The sequence below is a fragment of the Frieseomelitta varia genome, unplaced genomic scaffold, assembly GCF_011392965.1.
Source record: "Frieseomelitta varia isolate USP_RPSP 00005682 unplaced genomic scaffold, Fvar_1.2 scaffold_140, whole genome shotgun sequence".
Lineage (NCBI taxonomy): Eukaryota > Metazoa > Arthropoda > Insecta > Hymenoptera > Apidae > Frieseomelitta > Frieseomelitta varia.
Window position 1 is genome coordinate 1,372,660 of NW_025109084.1, and position 15,095 is coordinate 1,387,754.

The following is a 15,095-nucleotide window of genomic DNA, read 5'->3' on the forward strand; positions in this document are numbered from 1 at the left end:
TGTAACAGCAAACAGCGGATGTTTACGCGCTTATGGAAAATTTAAAATTACGCATAATATGGAAAAGTTAATAAAATATCAAAATTGCAATATGTCTTTATAACATTTAGTAAATTTCATTTTTTTAATTGTATTCATGAATTTGCATAAATACCCATAGTTTGTTGACAAAACTATCATATTTTATTGCTGCTGAAATAATTTAAAAGTAACGAGACAATACCTTCTGGAATGACTCATTCAAATATGAAGGCTTCCTAAAGTGTTATCATTTCCGGTATTTATAATCGATCTTAAATCGTTTGTTGAAGTATTGCAAACGGATCAAGAGGCTATTGCTCCCATCGCTAATAAGGCGTAGTACACATCACTACCCAGGAGTCCTTAACCGACACTCTCACCCGCGCTACCATTCACCCCCTCTTTCTTCTACTTGCAGCTCGTCATAGTCCTGTTTACACCCTGCGAGAAAGAGAGACTGTTACCGGTCTGGTAGCTTATATCGATATAGGAAAAAGTATATACCAGCCGATCCTATTGCACTGGTAGAATCGAGGTAACCGCTTTGCAATTCGACGGACCAATGCAATGCTAGGCTACCATTGGTAGCAAAGAACGTGCATACGATCACGACCTTCTAATGCCTTCTGATAACATACTTATTACTTGCGTAATAAAAAATGTACATTTAATTTTTATCGTAAAGATATGGTATAAGTTGCCCCACTTGCCAAACGGACTCGACTGTATTATACATATATGTATCTGTTTCATTTGTTTTGTTGATCGCCAGATAATTCTAGAAATAATTAATTATTGTCAACGTGTACAGATTTTTTTTAATCTGTATTTTTTTTAATCTAAATCATAATTTTAATTCATAAAATAAACGAATTATTTCCCTTAGCATCTAATTATTACAGATAATTTCTACTACAAAGCAATCATTATTATACCTCGTTTCCTAATGGTGATGCACCGGATATCGTACTTGATTACGAAGAGTTAGGTGCGAGCAACAAAGGGGTCTATAAATAAGAGTTTTAATATGAGCTTAGATATTGTCATAGATTATATGAACGATAATATATCCAAATAATTTTCACAATTAACTAAATAAATACGAGTTTTGAACGTACATAAATTTGTATGAGTTTATAAAAATCATATTTTAACATTTCTTTCATAACATTTGAAAAAAAGATTATTAAATCCTATGCTGAATCCTATCCTTATGTTTTAAACGCAATTTATAATCTGTTTTTTTAATTATTACCAGGATCAATAAACTGGCCAATACAGAATTATAATAAAGAACATTTATTATAAAGTTTTAGAAAACTTCATCCACTACTAATTTGTATCTTATGCCTTATACAATATACATACAGTATATATAAATATATTTTGCGCGACATCTGCCAAACTTTATTAAATTAATACATTTTTATGAAATTTGAATCAAAATATATTATTATACAAAATAAATCGTATTAATTAAAAATATTAGCGATTTCTTTATAATTATCATGATTACAACATTAATTTATTTTAGAAAATACACATAATGTTATTTCTACAAAAAAAAAGTTGATATATAGAATGAAGTATCACTTTTAAACATGTTAACCTCAAATGTCTTTTTCGAATGTTAATGTGTATTACAAAAGATTGACGCAAACTATTTTATTGTAAGCACATAATTTTTTAATACGAATAATTTATTAATTAGATATTCATAAAATCTACTATCTATAGTAATATGACAACATTTCATTAACTATTATTGCCTTTTAACTGTACACAAGAATTACTTAGAAAAAAAAGTTAATTGGATAATATTTTTTCAGAAGAAATTTTAATGATCACAACAACGAAATCTATGGTTGTATGTTGATCATGTTAAAATTCATTATATTATGAGGAATATATTCATTTTCTTTGTTTTGGTAAGGATAACCTTTACTGTAAAACTTGTATAACTTGGAATTCTTGGATTACTTTAAAATAGTCATAATAACATTATTTTATTTTAGCAGATATCCTGCGTGTTAGCATTTAAAGATAAATTATTACATTATATAACTGATGAAGTTGCAGGAGGTTCATACAAGTACTATAGTTTAGCTTATGATGGTTTTATTAAAATAGTACTAATATCTGAGTAAGTAAATTATGATTAATAAAGTAAAATTAATAATTATTAATTATTAATTTATGTATATATTGTTTATATATAATATAAGTGTTATATATTATCTATATTTCATAGAGTTGGGGACACAGATTTATATGCTTCACAAACAACGACAAAACCAACTTATGAGCCAGATCAATATTGTCTTCAATCTGCTACATGTGGAGAAGATATTATTCTTATTCCTGATAGGTATATTAGATATAATTTGCATAAATAAGTAAATGCAAAATGTAATACAATATATCTCCTTCCAGTTTTAAAAGACCAGTTAGTATAGGAGTTTATGGACATCCGTCACACGAGAATAATAAATACATTCTGTTAGTATATCAAACAACAGATACAGAAAACATATCGTATAAAAGAAATTCAGATATTTATAATGAGGTATATATTAAAATGCAGAAATGTTTAGAATATATAATATATGAGTATATAATTTTATAATTTTAATATTACTATTTCAGGAACAAAAACCGTCAATCTCAACATCTATCACGTGGTATCTGTTAGATTTTCTGTTTCATGTATTATTTTAATGTATATTATATCTTAGGGCCTTAAATTTTTAAATTAATCATGTTGGAATATGAGAATCAAATGTTTCTGGAAATACTCCATGAAGATGGATTGGTTATTACTGCAAAGTAATTATTGTATTATTTATGCATATAAAATACATTTCTCATATTTTGTTTCTCACTCAATTCTTATATATATATATGATATATTATGATTTTTTAGGGGACTTGGTATAGAAACTGTATTTGCAAATATATTAAAAGTTTACATAGATCCTGGAAATTTAGTTCTAGTTCTAGGAACTACAAACCACGATGAAGAGTATTTTATTGATTTTTTAAAAAGCCACGGACTTCAACAATTACCTCGTGTTGTATCTTCCGAATATAATTCTGATGAAAGGTTTATATTCTAATTAATAACTTCTTTTTGAATTAAATTTATTTTGTTTCACATTTTCATTTTGCTATTTTTTAAAAATTATAGGGAAGGAATGTATTTGGAAGGTGGTGTGTTATTCATGTCAGGACGGATTCTTATAGTAGATTTCATAAAAAAAAGAGTTCCACTGAATTTAATTACTGGAATTCTTATATACAGAGCACATAATATCTTGAATTCATATCAAGAAGCATTTGCTCTTCGTTTGTACAGACAGCACAACAAAGTACGTATTAGAAAAAGACATAAATTCTTATTATATACAAAGTATTCTTAATTTCACAAATTTTTGTAGATTGGTTTTATTAAAGCTTTTACTAATTCAGCATTGGCATTTACTGTTGGGTTTATGCAAGTAGAACGAGTAATGAAGGCTTTATTTGTTAAAAAATTATATTTATGGCCGCGTTTTCATACGCTTGTAAATAGTAGTTTAGAACAACATAAGGTAATAACATTATACCAATATTCTGATATATTATAAATTTTAATATAAAAATTTATATATATTATATTAAACAATTTCGTTTAGCCCGATGTTATTGAGCTACACATAAAAATTACACCGAAAATGTTAAACATTCAAACTTCGTTACTCGATGTAATGAATTATATTATAAAAGAATTAAAAAGGCTTAATAAATACGTAAGTATAAAATTTAAACTGCTATATTATACAAAAACTAAAATTTGTTTATTTCCCTTATTTTCATTTTTATGCAGTTGGATTTAGATGATTTAACTGTTGAAAATGCAATAGCCAAAAAATTCCATAAACAATTACAGTCTCAATTAGATCCTGTTTGGCATCAACTTAGTTCTACTTCAAAACAATTAATATCTGATTTAAAAATGTTACGTGCTCTTCTCGCGTAAGTATTCCAAAAATTAAGTAAATAAAATTTATTTATTTCCTACTAAGACATAAAAATACAATTTAAGGTGTTTAACATATGAAGATTCTGTATCATTTTATGCAATGTTAAATCGCTTACGTACTATGGAATATGCTGTAAAAAATAGTGGCTGGCTAATGTTAGATTCTGTAGATTCCTTATTTAAAAATGCAAGAGATAGAATTTATAACGAAAGAAATGGTGAGCTTTTTTTTTTATAAAATTTTTATAAAAAAAAATTATTTTCATTATAGTTTTCGTAATTTGACATATTATTTCAATATAGAATTAAAACCTGAAGCTACTCCAAAATGGACTGCTTTAACAGAAGTATTAGTTGAAATTCAGAATGACAGTAAAAAAAACGATGATAAAAATGCTGAAAAAATCCTTATTTTAGTACATGATCGTAATATTTGTTATCAGTTAAGAAATTATTTAACTATGGGTGCCAATGAATATTTACTTTATGAAGCATTGAAGAAACTTTCTCATAAAGAAATCGAAAAACCGATGTACGTAATAAAATAGTAAAAATTTTTATATAAACATTTTTACAATATCTAATTTATCTCAACAGTGAAAAAAATATAGAGGAAGAGTCCATATCTACAGAAAATACTGAACATAATACAAATGAAGAACAGGATGCTTATGTATTAACATTATCTCAAAAAGTCAGAGAAGACAGTCAATCTGATTCAGCAACTGAAAGTAATAAACATCAGACTTTATTTGAAGATTGTTCACAAGTAAGATCTCTTGTACTATGTAGTAATAATATGAAATTTAAAAAATTTTGTATAAATTATCTTTTTAGATTGCAGATTTGGATTTAACCAACATAAATACAAATACACCTGTTGTTTTGATACAATCTTTAAAAAGAGGTGGTGATCCAATGGCATTGCAACGTGCTTTAACAGAACATATGCCAACCAATATCATTATGTATGTGGCAGACATCTCTGCTGTACGACAAATTGAAGTATGTGTGAAATTAATAAAATAATTTTTCTAATTTTTCTATTGAAGTACAATTATTACTTAAATGTATTTCTCTATATATAGGTTTATCAAAATAATAATCCATCAATAGATTTAAAAGTATATTTCTTAATCTACGAGGGTTCAGTGGAAGAACAAGAATATCTTACGTCTTTACGACGAGAAAAAGAAGCATTTCACCTATTAATTAATGCTAAAACTGTATGTTACTGTATTTCAGAACCTTTATATATGTATAAATTATAATGTAGTACATTTTTATCTCAGACAATGGTTATCCCTGATGACCAAGATGGAAAAACTGAAGATTGTTTAAGTCTTGCAATACAATCGGATGCAGATGGTGAAACGAGTACACGTAAAGGTGGATTATCAAAAGAATTTGAAATTTCTAGTACTGTTATAGTTGACATGAGAGAATTCAGAAGTGAACTACCTGCTATACTTTATACACGAGGCATAACAGTTGAACCTATAACGTTACAGGTACAAAGTTTAAAAATTTAAAATGATTTAAAGATAGACAGTATTTATACTATAATTATATTTATAGGTGGGAGATTACATTTTATCGCCAGATATTTGCGTCGAAAGGAAAAGTATTTCTGATTTAATTGGTTCTTTAAATAGTGGGAGATTATACAATCAAGCAATTGCTATGACAAGACATTATAGCAAACCAATGCTTCTAATAGAATTTGATCCAAATAAACCATTTTGTTTTCAAGTATAGACATATAGTATATTATATTTCATATACTATAACATACTAATCATTTATACGTTTCATTTCATTAAAAGATAAAATTCTTGATTGTAGGGATATTATTATGCTAGCAAAGATATTCAAAATACTTTTATTACTTCAAAATTGCAACTTTTAACTTTGCATTTTCCTCGTTTGAAACTTGTATGGTCACCTGGGCCTCATGCAACGGCACAATTATTTGAAGAATTAAAGGTAATAAAATCGAATTATATTTTATAAAATTTAGACTTAAAATAATAAATCTATTTCGTTCATATTACTAACTTACCATATAAATTTATAGCAAGGAAAAGATCAACCAGATTCAGCGAAAGCTGCACAAATTGGAATTGAAGAAAATAAAGAAATATTAGTAGATAAATATAATCCTCGAATTCAAGATTTTGTTTCAAAATTACCTGGAGTTACTACAAAAAATTTACATTTGATTTTAAGTAAAGGACAATCATTAGATCATTTGAATAAACTTACTAAAGTATGATTTAAAACGATATTATTGAATTTTCGAATAATATAAAGAATAGCACATATAAATAATATTTTCTTTTTAGGAAGAACTTACCGAATTGCTTGAAAATCAAATCGAGGCAGAAATGTTATACAACGCGTTTCACGAAAAAATTTCTTCAGCTGAAGAAAACTCTAACACAAATAAAAAAAAAACAACTAAAGGCCGTGGAAAGAAGTTGTTTACTAAAATTAAATAGTAATATTTTAAATATTTTTAATATATGTTTTTTTCTACAATACTAATTATTTATAGTATGTTCATATAATATCTAAGATTTGTGATACTATACTATAACTTGTATGATATATAAAAAATTGTGCACGTATAAATTTTCATTAAAAAATAAAAAGTAAAATATTTTTGTGTATTAAAATTATAGTTTTTGTTACGTTTTTATTCATCTTGCATTTTAAAACATTTTATTAGACACAGTATAGCTTTATTCAATATTTCTTCCAATAGCGACATACACTCTTCTGAGACTAATATATTATTAACATGTTTTAGTTCAAATATTCTGTAATTATAAAATATAAAAATGTAGTTCAATAAAAGATAATACTTTTTTCAATAAAAAATTAAATGATATACTTTTCTATTTGTGAACTTCCACATTTCAGAGAGATGATAGACTCTTTTGTAGCTTTTTTAATAGATTTTAACACTATTTCATGCGCAATTTCTAATATTTTATGTATTATTGCGTGAGTATTCATTGAAACATGTTGCAAGCAAAACTAAATATATATATATAAAATTAGGTTTAAAAACATTAAATTGTTACTAACAAACTAGGATTTTTATTTGTAACATTTAACTTACTTCATTATGTTCATGATGAAAAATGTAAGCTAAAATAATTTTAGAAATCTCTGAAATAAATGTTAGTTTTTCTCGTTCAGTCATTATATCTGGTTGAAAATTCAATAATAAATCGTGAAGCTTAGTAGTCGTCGTATCATACTTTTCCATACCAACTAGATGAATTTTTTCATGCACACGCATATCCATTCCTATAAAAAATCATGTCTTGAGTATTTGTGTTCACAGAGTATATACTAATATTCTATAGAACTCTTAATTTCTAAATACCTGGTTCATAGTCACTTGAAAGACAATAAAAACCACTTAAATATCGTTCAACCATCAAAAGTGATACAGTATCACGAACATCCAATCTATCCACAATATTATCTAACCATGATGTAATAAAATAAAAATCAAATGCAGTGTCAGTAAATGCTACATCTCCTTCTATACTTGCTGATGGTTGATGTCTCTGAAATAAGAGCAATAATTAAATATATTTAAGTTGAACAAGAATACAATATAAATATAATTAGAAATATAACTGATTTCAATCATATTAACAAGGAAGATTTTTGATTCTGTCTCCATCTTAATTTCATCACCAAAAATATATTCTCCACATTGTGAAATTACTATTTCTTTAATAGGATGTTCATAATATGTTGAAATATCTTCTAACATTTTTAAAGTTTTAGTACCATCAATGAGTTGTCTTTGTACAAATTTTAAATTAATTTATTTCGCAATTAATGTTAATCTATTTTAATTATACCAGACGTTCAAAATTAATGTATGTAACTCACCCAAAAGCAACATAAAAATGGTTCATCCAAGGATTTGGTTTTAAACATATGATAAATTGTGATTTATTATAATGTTTCCCATCATTTATCAGTGAAAGAACTCCTCGACGATCGTGAGGAACACAATAAGACTCATCAGATATTTTAACATCACCAGCATTTTTATCCAATTCAGATGATTCAAATCCTAAAAAACATTAAAGCTTAGAATAAAACTAACGGTAGCTACGTTGAAAATACTCAGGAAACAAAAATTAATTTATATAATCTTGAATTATACCTCCACACTGGATCCATCCATTTTTTACTATACGATGTAAATGTGTGTTTATATAATAAGCATTTTTGTAACATTTTTGCATCTCATCATACCCAGAGCAAAGATTTAAGAAATATTGACAAGTTAATGGTAACAAATCAGAATATAGCTAAATTAATATAATATTTAACACAAAAATTTTTCAACATTTTTATGCATTTTAAATCAAATTGTACAAATTCTTACCATAAATACAAATGAACCAATAGGTGAATCATCTATAGAAAATGTGAAATACACATATTTTCTCTAAAATTTAATAATACTATGTTAGTGCATAATTTATGCTATTAGATTATCATATATGATAATATATAAGATTGTTTACGTAACAGAGGACAATTTACTTTAGATTTTTCCATAAATTTTTTACAACACTCTGTAGCAAGATTTTCATAATATTCTACATTAATAGGTAAGCTAAATATATAATCTTGACATATATAATTTAAGAATTGTACATCACTACCAAGAAATTTATTATTTATAAAAACAGCAACAGTTCGTGTTAAGGACCATATTTTACCACCTCCAATTTGCTAAAGACATATAGATATAATTATTAATATTGTAATATGTTTTAACAAATAGATTAAACATAGTTTATTACTCTTTTCATTTTAAGAATATATTCATGCCATTCTACTTGAAACATTTCTATAATTTGTGGCGTGGAAAATTTAAATGACAAATGTTGATATAATTTCTCTGCACATAGTCGTGCCCTCTGAAAAGCAATAGTATTTATAATACCTATTACTTTAATTTGGATATAATCATTTCTGAAAGAATTTAAACAATATTTGTTAGATAATTCTCTGTTGTCTTTATTTTGCATAACTGTATGAATTAATTTTAATTTTTCTTGATTAAATTACTTAAGATAATAATTAAATTTAACAGTAATTTATAAGTTTTTTAAATATTATTACAATGAAGATCGCTATAAAGATAGATCGACACTTCCCCACTGAAGTTATGCAAAATTAACAAAAAGAAAAGAAAAAAATGAAGAATACATCTAATGAAAAGAGTTTATTGTCTTCTAAAAGCCAACTTTTTACTATTTGAAAGTAATCTCACAAAATTAATTTATGATCGTACTTGATACAAAAGATATAAGATATAACTCAACTAACAAATTCATTCTAATAACAAGATATATATATATTTTTGTATTTTTTGGGAACTTTTTATTATTTAAATGTTTCATGCATTGCCTCTGTAATATTTTCAATATCACTTTCTTCATCACTAGTACTACTTACATCCAAATTATATAAAAAGGATTCATTTTCATGCATAGGAAAATAATATCTGAAATTTTTTATTATTAGTATGTAAAAGCTTTAATTAATTTAATAAACTATAATTTCATATGAATGAAATACTAACTCTGGTTGATCCCATACTTTTTGTACAGGTATTTTAAAATGATTTTGTTCCTTCATATGTTCTAAAACATTATCCATTTTCATTCCACAAAAAACACATTGTTTTAAATAAATTTGTCTTCTAACATAATTAACTACTTTTACCTGTTCCAAAATCACAATTTTGATAACAATTTATATTTCACTTTACTGCTGAAAATATATATAATAAACTTACTTTTTGATAAAATGTTAAGTCTTTTGATGCAATTTTAAAATCAAAATCATGTTCTGTTTTCATATGTACAAGCACAAGATGAAAATGCTTATTACTGTAACTACAGAATAAGCACGATATTCCTATGCCCTCATCATTCCAATCTGACCATGTATCTTCATCCTCATTTTCACTGCTTTGATCTCCTACTACATCATTTTCATTGCAAGTAATCTAACAGAAAAAATTATGTATTTATGTATTTTTATTTTTCATTATTCATATGTACATGTATCTTATATACTAATTTTGATATATTTATATATTTCAGTAATAAAATACCTGTTTATGTCTCCATGATTTTCCTGGTTCCAGATAATTATTTATATAAAATTTATCATATTCTTTGTTATGGGGATTTATCCTTTTGTGTAGTTTTTTACGCATATGCTCCTTTAAAGCTGTGCGATCTTTAAATAGTTTTTCACAATATATGCATATTAAACTGAAAGAAAATTTTTTGATACTAAAATAGCATATATTTAATTACATGTTTGTATATCTTACTTTTCAATAGAAGTTTCAATTTTATCTAAAAATTCATCTATGAATACCAAATTGTCTGGTTTCCCAAGGTATAAATTATGCTTTTGGGCTAAATGCTTTATATAGGTAATACGTAAACCAAAAAATTCTGTTCTACAAAACATACAACCACGTTTGAAGTTAGTATCTGTTCTTTCTCTTGCTTGTTCTGATAAAACCCATTCCTTAAAAAAATAAAAGCAATATTTTCTAATGTTTTATAGTAACATTTATGGAAAACATTTATAAATTATGTAGTAATACCAGTTTTGCTTGATGTATTTCAACTCTTAAAGTTTTATCTTCTGAAATGCAGTCAGAAAGTAAATAATATTTTTCATTTTCACTTGGTTCTCCAGAAGGGGTACAATTCATTAACATTGTGCTACAAAATTTAGTCAAAGGTTCTTCATTAAATTTAACACCCCAGTAATGTATATAACTGAAAATTATACAAATTTTTAATGTTATAAAAAGTTCAATTTTTAATGAAAATAAATTATTTCATATAAATTAATAATGAAACCTTTTTAAACTAGCAATATTCCAAACATCTGCTATTATAAGATGATGTTCTTTGAATAAATGAGACAACAATTCTTTCTCCTTTTCAGGAAGCACAAATTTTTCATCACACAAAACACATTTTATATTACAAGGTTTATCATCAAGTCCAACAAATTGAGATTTATATACAGTATAATCTTCATCAAAAACACTGTTCGTAGACGGGAAATTTTTATATTTTTCTATAACATAATATTGTACACTATATACTATTTTTAAATTTTATAACTATATACAATCACAAAATCAAATAAAATATAAATGTCTGAAATATATACCTTTGGAACTCATAGCTAATTCAGATTTATTTCAGAAATTCCTTTTATGCAATAGGTTAAATATCAATTATTTTATTTATTAGACTACTACATAATCATATTTTTGAAAGTAAATGTATAGTTTCTTTACGTTTTAGATAAATTTACTATTTTGATGATATTAATTGCACAAAAATATTAAAATACATCAATATTTATTAATAAACACTTTGTTCTGTCAAAGAAATCATACAATCACATGTCACTGTAGTTCAGTTAAAATGAAAAGTTTCTATTGGATAAAGTTAGAATGTTTTTCTTCATTGGAATATTTGAATAAGAAATAAATAATAACGTACTATGAGATAAGTTTTTTGAAGAAATTACAATTATGTAGAAATTTTTGTAGAAATTGCAATATATCTCGTTAATTTAAACAATGTATAAATATAAAGAAATATATGTAGTTCTGCATTTACAATAATTTTTGTATGTTTTATACAAGAATTTAATTTTATTTAAAATGCAATATTAAAGTTTTAATGTTATTATTAACAAAGATAAAAATAATTTAAATAATTCTTAAATGTTAGATTGACATATTTTTTAAATGTGGATATCTTCAAAGACATAGTTGATTCTAAAATTAAATTAATAGGAAGGTAAAAAGGGAAAGACAAACACATATATTATACAAAAATGTTTATTTCTCTTTTTCAGTATTAGATTTGTCTTTTATAAAACCTAATAACAACATCAAATGGCATATATGTAATGAAATGCTGCTAAAAATGGTACTTGGATAAGTGTTCCAGCATAATTCTATTATGCCCAAAATTGTTAACTTTATTACAGTCTTATAATCTGTACACCATGCAATGTAAGGAAGTGTATGGTAATACCATATATAAAATTGATAATGCAATGATCTACTGTACATTATACCAATAAAATTTGCAGCAAACATTGGAAAAATAAATAATTGACTGACTGTAGACATATCTACTTTCTCTTTCTTTTTTAATCGAGGCTGCAAGTTTTTTTCTAGAAACTTTAATTTTGCATATGATTTCATATATTTTATCCATGTTGGTATACAATAAATTAAAGTCAATATATGCAACACTAACAGTGATATGTGAAAATATGGATGAATAAAAATATATTCTGGCAGAAACCTCCAATTTACAGTCCATTTAAACTCAAAAACTCTTCCAAGATTAAAAGCACTTTTTACATATGCAAATGGATTGTTCAGCAAAAAAGGAAGACCTAATATTAATTGAATTGAAGCACATATAAATAAATGTATTGCTGTCTTGAACATTCCTAAATTATACATGTAAGTAATGAGAAGTGCTGGTGCAAATAATAAAATGTTCATTTTTACAGACACAGCCATACTATAGAAAATACTTCCTAAATACCAATGGTCATCTAAAAATGCATTCAGACTAGCAAATAACAATATCATTGCAACTGGATCATTAAAAAGTCTCAAAGTAAATATAGAATGAACTCTATAAGATGTACAACACATAATTATCAAGATATATGGAGGAACTTTCTTAGTTTTCGCATAAATTCGGAAAACTAACGTAAGCAGCACAATATAAAGAACTGCAAAAAAGTATTGTGCTATTTTTATCTTTGTCCCATGTTCCGTGATGAAGTACAATATCGAAAATATATAAACAAATCCTGCAGGATAGACTAATGGTCCTGTGTCACCTTTTAATTTCGAATAATCCAACGTTCCATTCAAAAAACCCTCAACTTCTTGCATGTATGCCTTCCAGTCGATTTCTGTATATGGTATCCTTTCGATAACCAGTATATTTAAAACGATTTCCAATATAATAAACAATCTTCCAACAAAAAACAGTTTTCTTGGATCTGTAAATAGGGAACCCAATTTTCCCCATTCTACGTAATTTTCATACCACTTCTTGGTATTTTTCTTTAGTGCTTTTGTTACATTGAGGTTAGATCGAAATTCTTTGCGTGGTGCCATATTGCTATAAACACACGTGTTCATTCAGGTATGCACGATAATCTTTTTTTTCTTTACTTTTAGAGGGTTCGTATGAACCAATTGCGAGACGCTATGTTAAATGTGAGTCAGAGCATGTCAGAACCAATCAGAATGCGCCAGCTGGGATTCCGGGTTTTTGACAGAATCCAACGTGTATAAAGTGTAGCGTGGATTGAACTTATGTAGTTGTATTAAAAATTTGGTTGCAATAGTGAAGTGAATGAATTAAAAGTTGTAGAGTGTTTGTGTTACGAATTAGTAAGAATATTTTAGTAATACACGAATTACTTTATCAGCACAATAATATGTAAGTTGTGCTCCATTAACGTTTATGTTAACCTTGTAAACATAAATATACTTATAGTTTTATTCATTTTTGTTATTCTTTTCTCTTTTAAATTTCCATCAGTATTTCATTTCTATTTAAGAAACATAAGTTTCTGTTGTGATTTGTAGTTTAAGAGATCGTGTACTTAAAGTTCTCAGAGATCATAATTTTTTACAGAAAATACATTCAAAATGAATTGTTCAGTATTATTAACACTCTCTATTGTTGTTGGATTGGTATATACTGTTATTGCTTTGAAAAATGACGAATGTGAAGGTAAATTAATATTTGATCTATCCTTTAATCATTTATTATCTTTCTAAATCTGATAATATTTTAGTATGTATAAATACTGTGGAAAAATTTGTGAATACTTTAAGTGAAGATGTAAAGAAAGACACAAAAAAGATAGAAACAGCATTTAAAGACTTTTGTAAAAGTACTAAATCTAAAGAGAACAGATTTGTAAGTATTTGAAACAATGAACACAATAGTGATATTTTATTTATGTGATTTATAATTATATTAAATAATTTTTGGGTTTGTTTTAGTGTTATTATTTAGGTGGTTTGGAAGAATCTGCCACAGGTATTTTAAGTGAATTAAGTAAACCTATATCTTGGTCTATGCCTGCAAATAAAGTATGTGAAAAATTGAAGAAGAAAGATGCTCAAATATGTGACTTGAGATATGGTATGTTTATTATTAACTGTAATGGAATTAAATTTCTTAATCCTTTACTTACAATTTTTTAATTTAATTGTAGAGAAACAAATTGATATTAATACTGTTGATTTGAAAAAGCTTAAAGTACGTGACTTGAGGAAGATCTTGAGTGACTGGGATGAGACATGTGATGGTTGCATAGAGAAAACAGATTTTATTAAACGAATTGAAGAACTGAAACCAAAATATTCTCATAGTGCAAAATCAGAACTCTGAAAAGTGTTCAATGTAGATAAATTATTATGTTAGTGTGGCTAAGCTTTGGGGTATTCTTTTTTACAAAATGATTAATAATATTTATATGTTTCTTCATTCTGAATATGAATGTGTAAGATATCATTTTGTACAATTAATTTGTGAAATTTCTAAGAGCCAGTATACATATGCATTTAAATTTTAATAAGTAATGTTAAATTATACTTAATTCAGCAATATCTTGGACATGGATCTAAGAAATTAAGAAATTAATAATGTTGAGCAATGAAAATTTGTTAAAAAGGGATGATTCCTTTTAGTGTAGCCATGCTAATACAAATTAAATATCATAAAAGGTGCTCCGTTTTTATCATACCAATGTTAGAAAAATATAAATAACTCAAATTTTTCATACAACAAATTATTTTCATGTTTTTATTTTTCATTGCTCTTCCTCGACTATTCATATACAGTATGTTTATACATGTAAATCCTATTTATATCAAGAAACTGTGTACTATATAAACATATAT

General features: G+C 25.8%; 5 protein-coding genes across 7 annotated transcripts; 2 read left to right on the forward strand and 3 right to left on the reverse strand.

Moving 5' to 3' along the window:
- The first annotated feature begins 2,455 nt into the window (after positions 1-2,455).
- LOC122532482 (DNA repair endonuclease XPF) lies at positions 2,456-6,643 on the forward strand. Of its 3 annotated transcripts, none has more exons than XM_043661284.1 (17): positions 2,456-2,588; positions 2,672-2,847; positions 2,945-3,124; positions 3,209-3,389; positions 3,459-3,611; positions 3,696-3,809; positions 3,887-4,035; positions 4,106-4,260; positions 4,346-4,574; positions 4,640-4,811; positions 4,880-5,047; positions 5,131-5,268; positions 5,335-5,553; positions 5,621-5,794; positions 5,888-6,028; positions 6,120-6,311; positions 6,388-6,619. In XM_043661284.1, the coding sequence occupies exons 2-17, from the start codon at positions 2,780-2,782 to the stop codon at positions 6,541-6,543; spliced, it is 2,589 nt and encodes an 862-aa protein (XP_043517219.1). In that variant the 5' UTR covers positions 2,456-2,588; positions 2,672-2,779; the 3' UTR covers positions 6,544-6,619. The 3 variants fall into 3 exon arrangements, with proteins under 3 accessions (XP_043517219.1, XP_043517212.1, XP_043517228.1); XM_043661277.1 differs by having other exon boundaries at positions 2,462-2,587; positions 2,668-2,847; positions 6,388-6,618; XM_043661293.1 differs by lacking the exon at positions 6,120-6,311 and having other exon boundaries at positions 2,462-2,587; positions 2,668-2,847; positions 6,388-6,643.
- On the reverse strand, positions 6,641-8,355 carry LOC122532527. Its single transcript, XM_043661346.1, has 7 exons — positions 8,241-8,355; positions 7,961-8,147; positions 7,713-7,869; positions 7,440-7,626; positions 7,170-7,360; positions 6,939-7,084; positions 6,641-6,864 (listed from the first exon to the last, which is right to left on the reverse strand). Exons 1-7 carry the CDS (start codon positions 8,320-8,322, stop codon positions 6,741-6,743), a joined length of 1,074 nt encoding a protein of 357 aa, XP_043517281.1. The 5' UTR covers positions 8,323-8,355; the 3' UTR covers positions 6,641-6,740.
- On the reverse strand, positions 8,309-11,555 carry LOC122532522 (zinc finger protein 277). Its single transcript, XM_043661334.1, has 9 exons — positions 11,300-11,555; positions 10,981-11,203; positions 10,719-10,896; positions 10,437-10,639; positions 10,212-10,374; positions 9,891-10,103; positions 9,675-9,817; positions 8,466-9,596; positions 8,309-8,388 (listed from the first exon to the last, which is right to left on the reverse strand). Exons 1-8 carry the CDS (start codon positions 11,310-11,312, stop codon positions 9,476-9,478), a joined length of 1,257 nt encoding a protein of 418 aa, XP_043517269.1. The 5' UTR covers positions 11,313-11,555; the 3' UTR covers positions 8,309-8,388; positions 8,466-9,475.
- A 410-nt stretch (positions 11,556-11,965) lies between these two features.
- Positions 11,966-13,369, reverse strand: LOC122532675 (lethal(2)neighbour of Tid protein). Its single transcript, XM_043661664.1, has one exon. The coding sequence runs from the start codon at positions 13,314-13,316 to the stop codon at positions 11,982-11,984; it is 1,335 nt and encodes a 444-aa protein (XP_043517599.1). The 5' UTR covers positions 13,317-13,369; the 3' UTR covers positions 11,966-11,981.
- An 87-nt stretch (positions 13,370-13,456) lies between these two features.
- On the forward strand, positions 13,457-14,983 carry LOC122532682 (mesencephalic astrocyte-derived neurotrophic factor homolog). The gene is made up of 5 exons (XM_043661676.1): positions 13,457-13,620; positions 13,819-13,917; positions 13,982-14,106; positions 14,193-14,334; positions 14,408-14,983. The coding sequence occupies exons 2-5, from the start codon at positions 13,833-13,835 to the stop codon at positions 14,581-14,583; spliced, it is 528 nt and encodes a 175-aa protein (XP_043517611.1). The 5' UTR covers positions 13,457-13,620; positions 13,819-13,832; the 3' UTR covers positions 14,584-14,983.
- Positions 14,984-15,095: the final 112 nt, after the last annotated feature.

What these genes read in the sequence shown, in the direction of transcription:
- LOC122532482 (XM_043661284.1), top strand. Translation starts at nt 2,780, where the DNA reads ATGTTGGAATATGAGAATCAAATGTTTCTGGAAATACTCCATGAAGAT. An exon ending in TATTTGAAGATTGTTCACAA is followed by an intron (nt 4,812 to 4,879) that starts GTAAGATCTCTT and finishes TTATCTTTTTAG; the next exon opens with ATTGCAGATTTGGATTTAAC. An exon ending in ATTTGAATAAACTTACTAAA is followed by an intron (nt 6,312 to 6,387) that starts GTATGATTTAAA and finishes TTTTCTTTTTAG; the next exon opens with GAAGAACTTACCGAATTGCT.
- LOC122532527 (XM_043661346.1), bottom strand. Translation starts at nt 8,322, where the DNA reads ATGCAAAAATGTTACAAAAATGCTTATTATATAAACACACATTTACAT. An exon ending in TGGATGGATCCAGTGTGGAG is followed by an intron (nt 8,148 to 8,240) that starts GTATAATTCAAG and finishes AATGTTTTTTAG; the next exon opens with GATTTGAATCATCTGAATTG. An exon ending in CAAAAATCTTCCTTGTTAAT is followed by an intron (nt 7,627 to 7,712) that starts ATGATTGAAATC and finishes CTCTTATTTCAG; the next exon opens with AGACATCAACCATCAGCAAG.
- LOC122532522 (XM_043661334.1), bottom strand. An exon ending in ATTGAAACTTCTATTGAAAA is followed by an intron (nt 10,375 to 10,436) that starts GTAAGATATACA and finishes ATTTTCTTTCAG; the next exon opens with TTTAATATGCATATATTGTG. An exon ending in AAAGTATGGGATCAACCAGA is followed by an intron (nt 9,597 to 9,674) that starts GTTAGTATTTCA and finishes AAAAAATTTCAG; the next exon opens with ATATTATTTTCCTATGCATG.
- LOC122532675 (XM_043661664.1), bottom strand. Translation starts at nt 13,316, where the DNA reads ATGAACACGTGTGTTTATAGCAATATGGCACCACGCAAAGAATTTCGA.
- LOC122532682 (XM_043661676.1), top strand. Translation starts at nt 13,833, where the DNA reads ATGAATTGTTCAGTATTATTAACACTCTCTATTGTTGTTGGATTGGTA. An exon ending in AATCTAAAGAGAACAGATTT is followed by an intron (nt 14,107 to 14,192) that starts GTAAGTATTTGA and finishes GGTTTGTTTTAG; the next exon opens with TGTTATTATTTAGGTGGTTT. An exon ending in AATATGTGACTTGAGATATG is followed by an intron (nt 14,335 to 14,407) that starts GTATGTTTATTA and finishes ATTTAATTGTAG; the next exon opens with AGAAACAAATTGATATTAAT.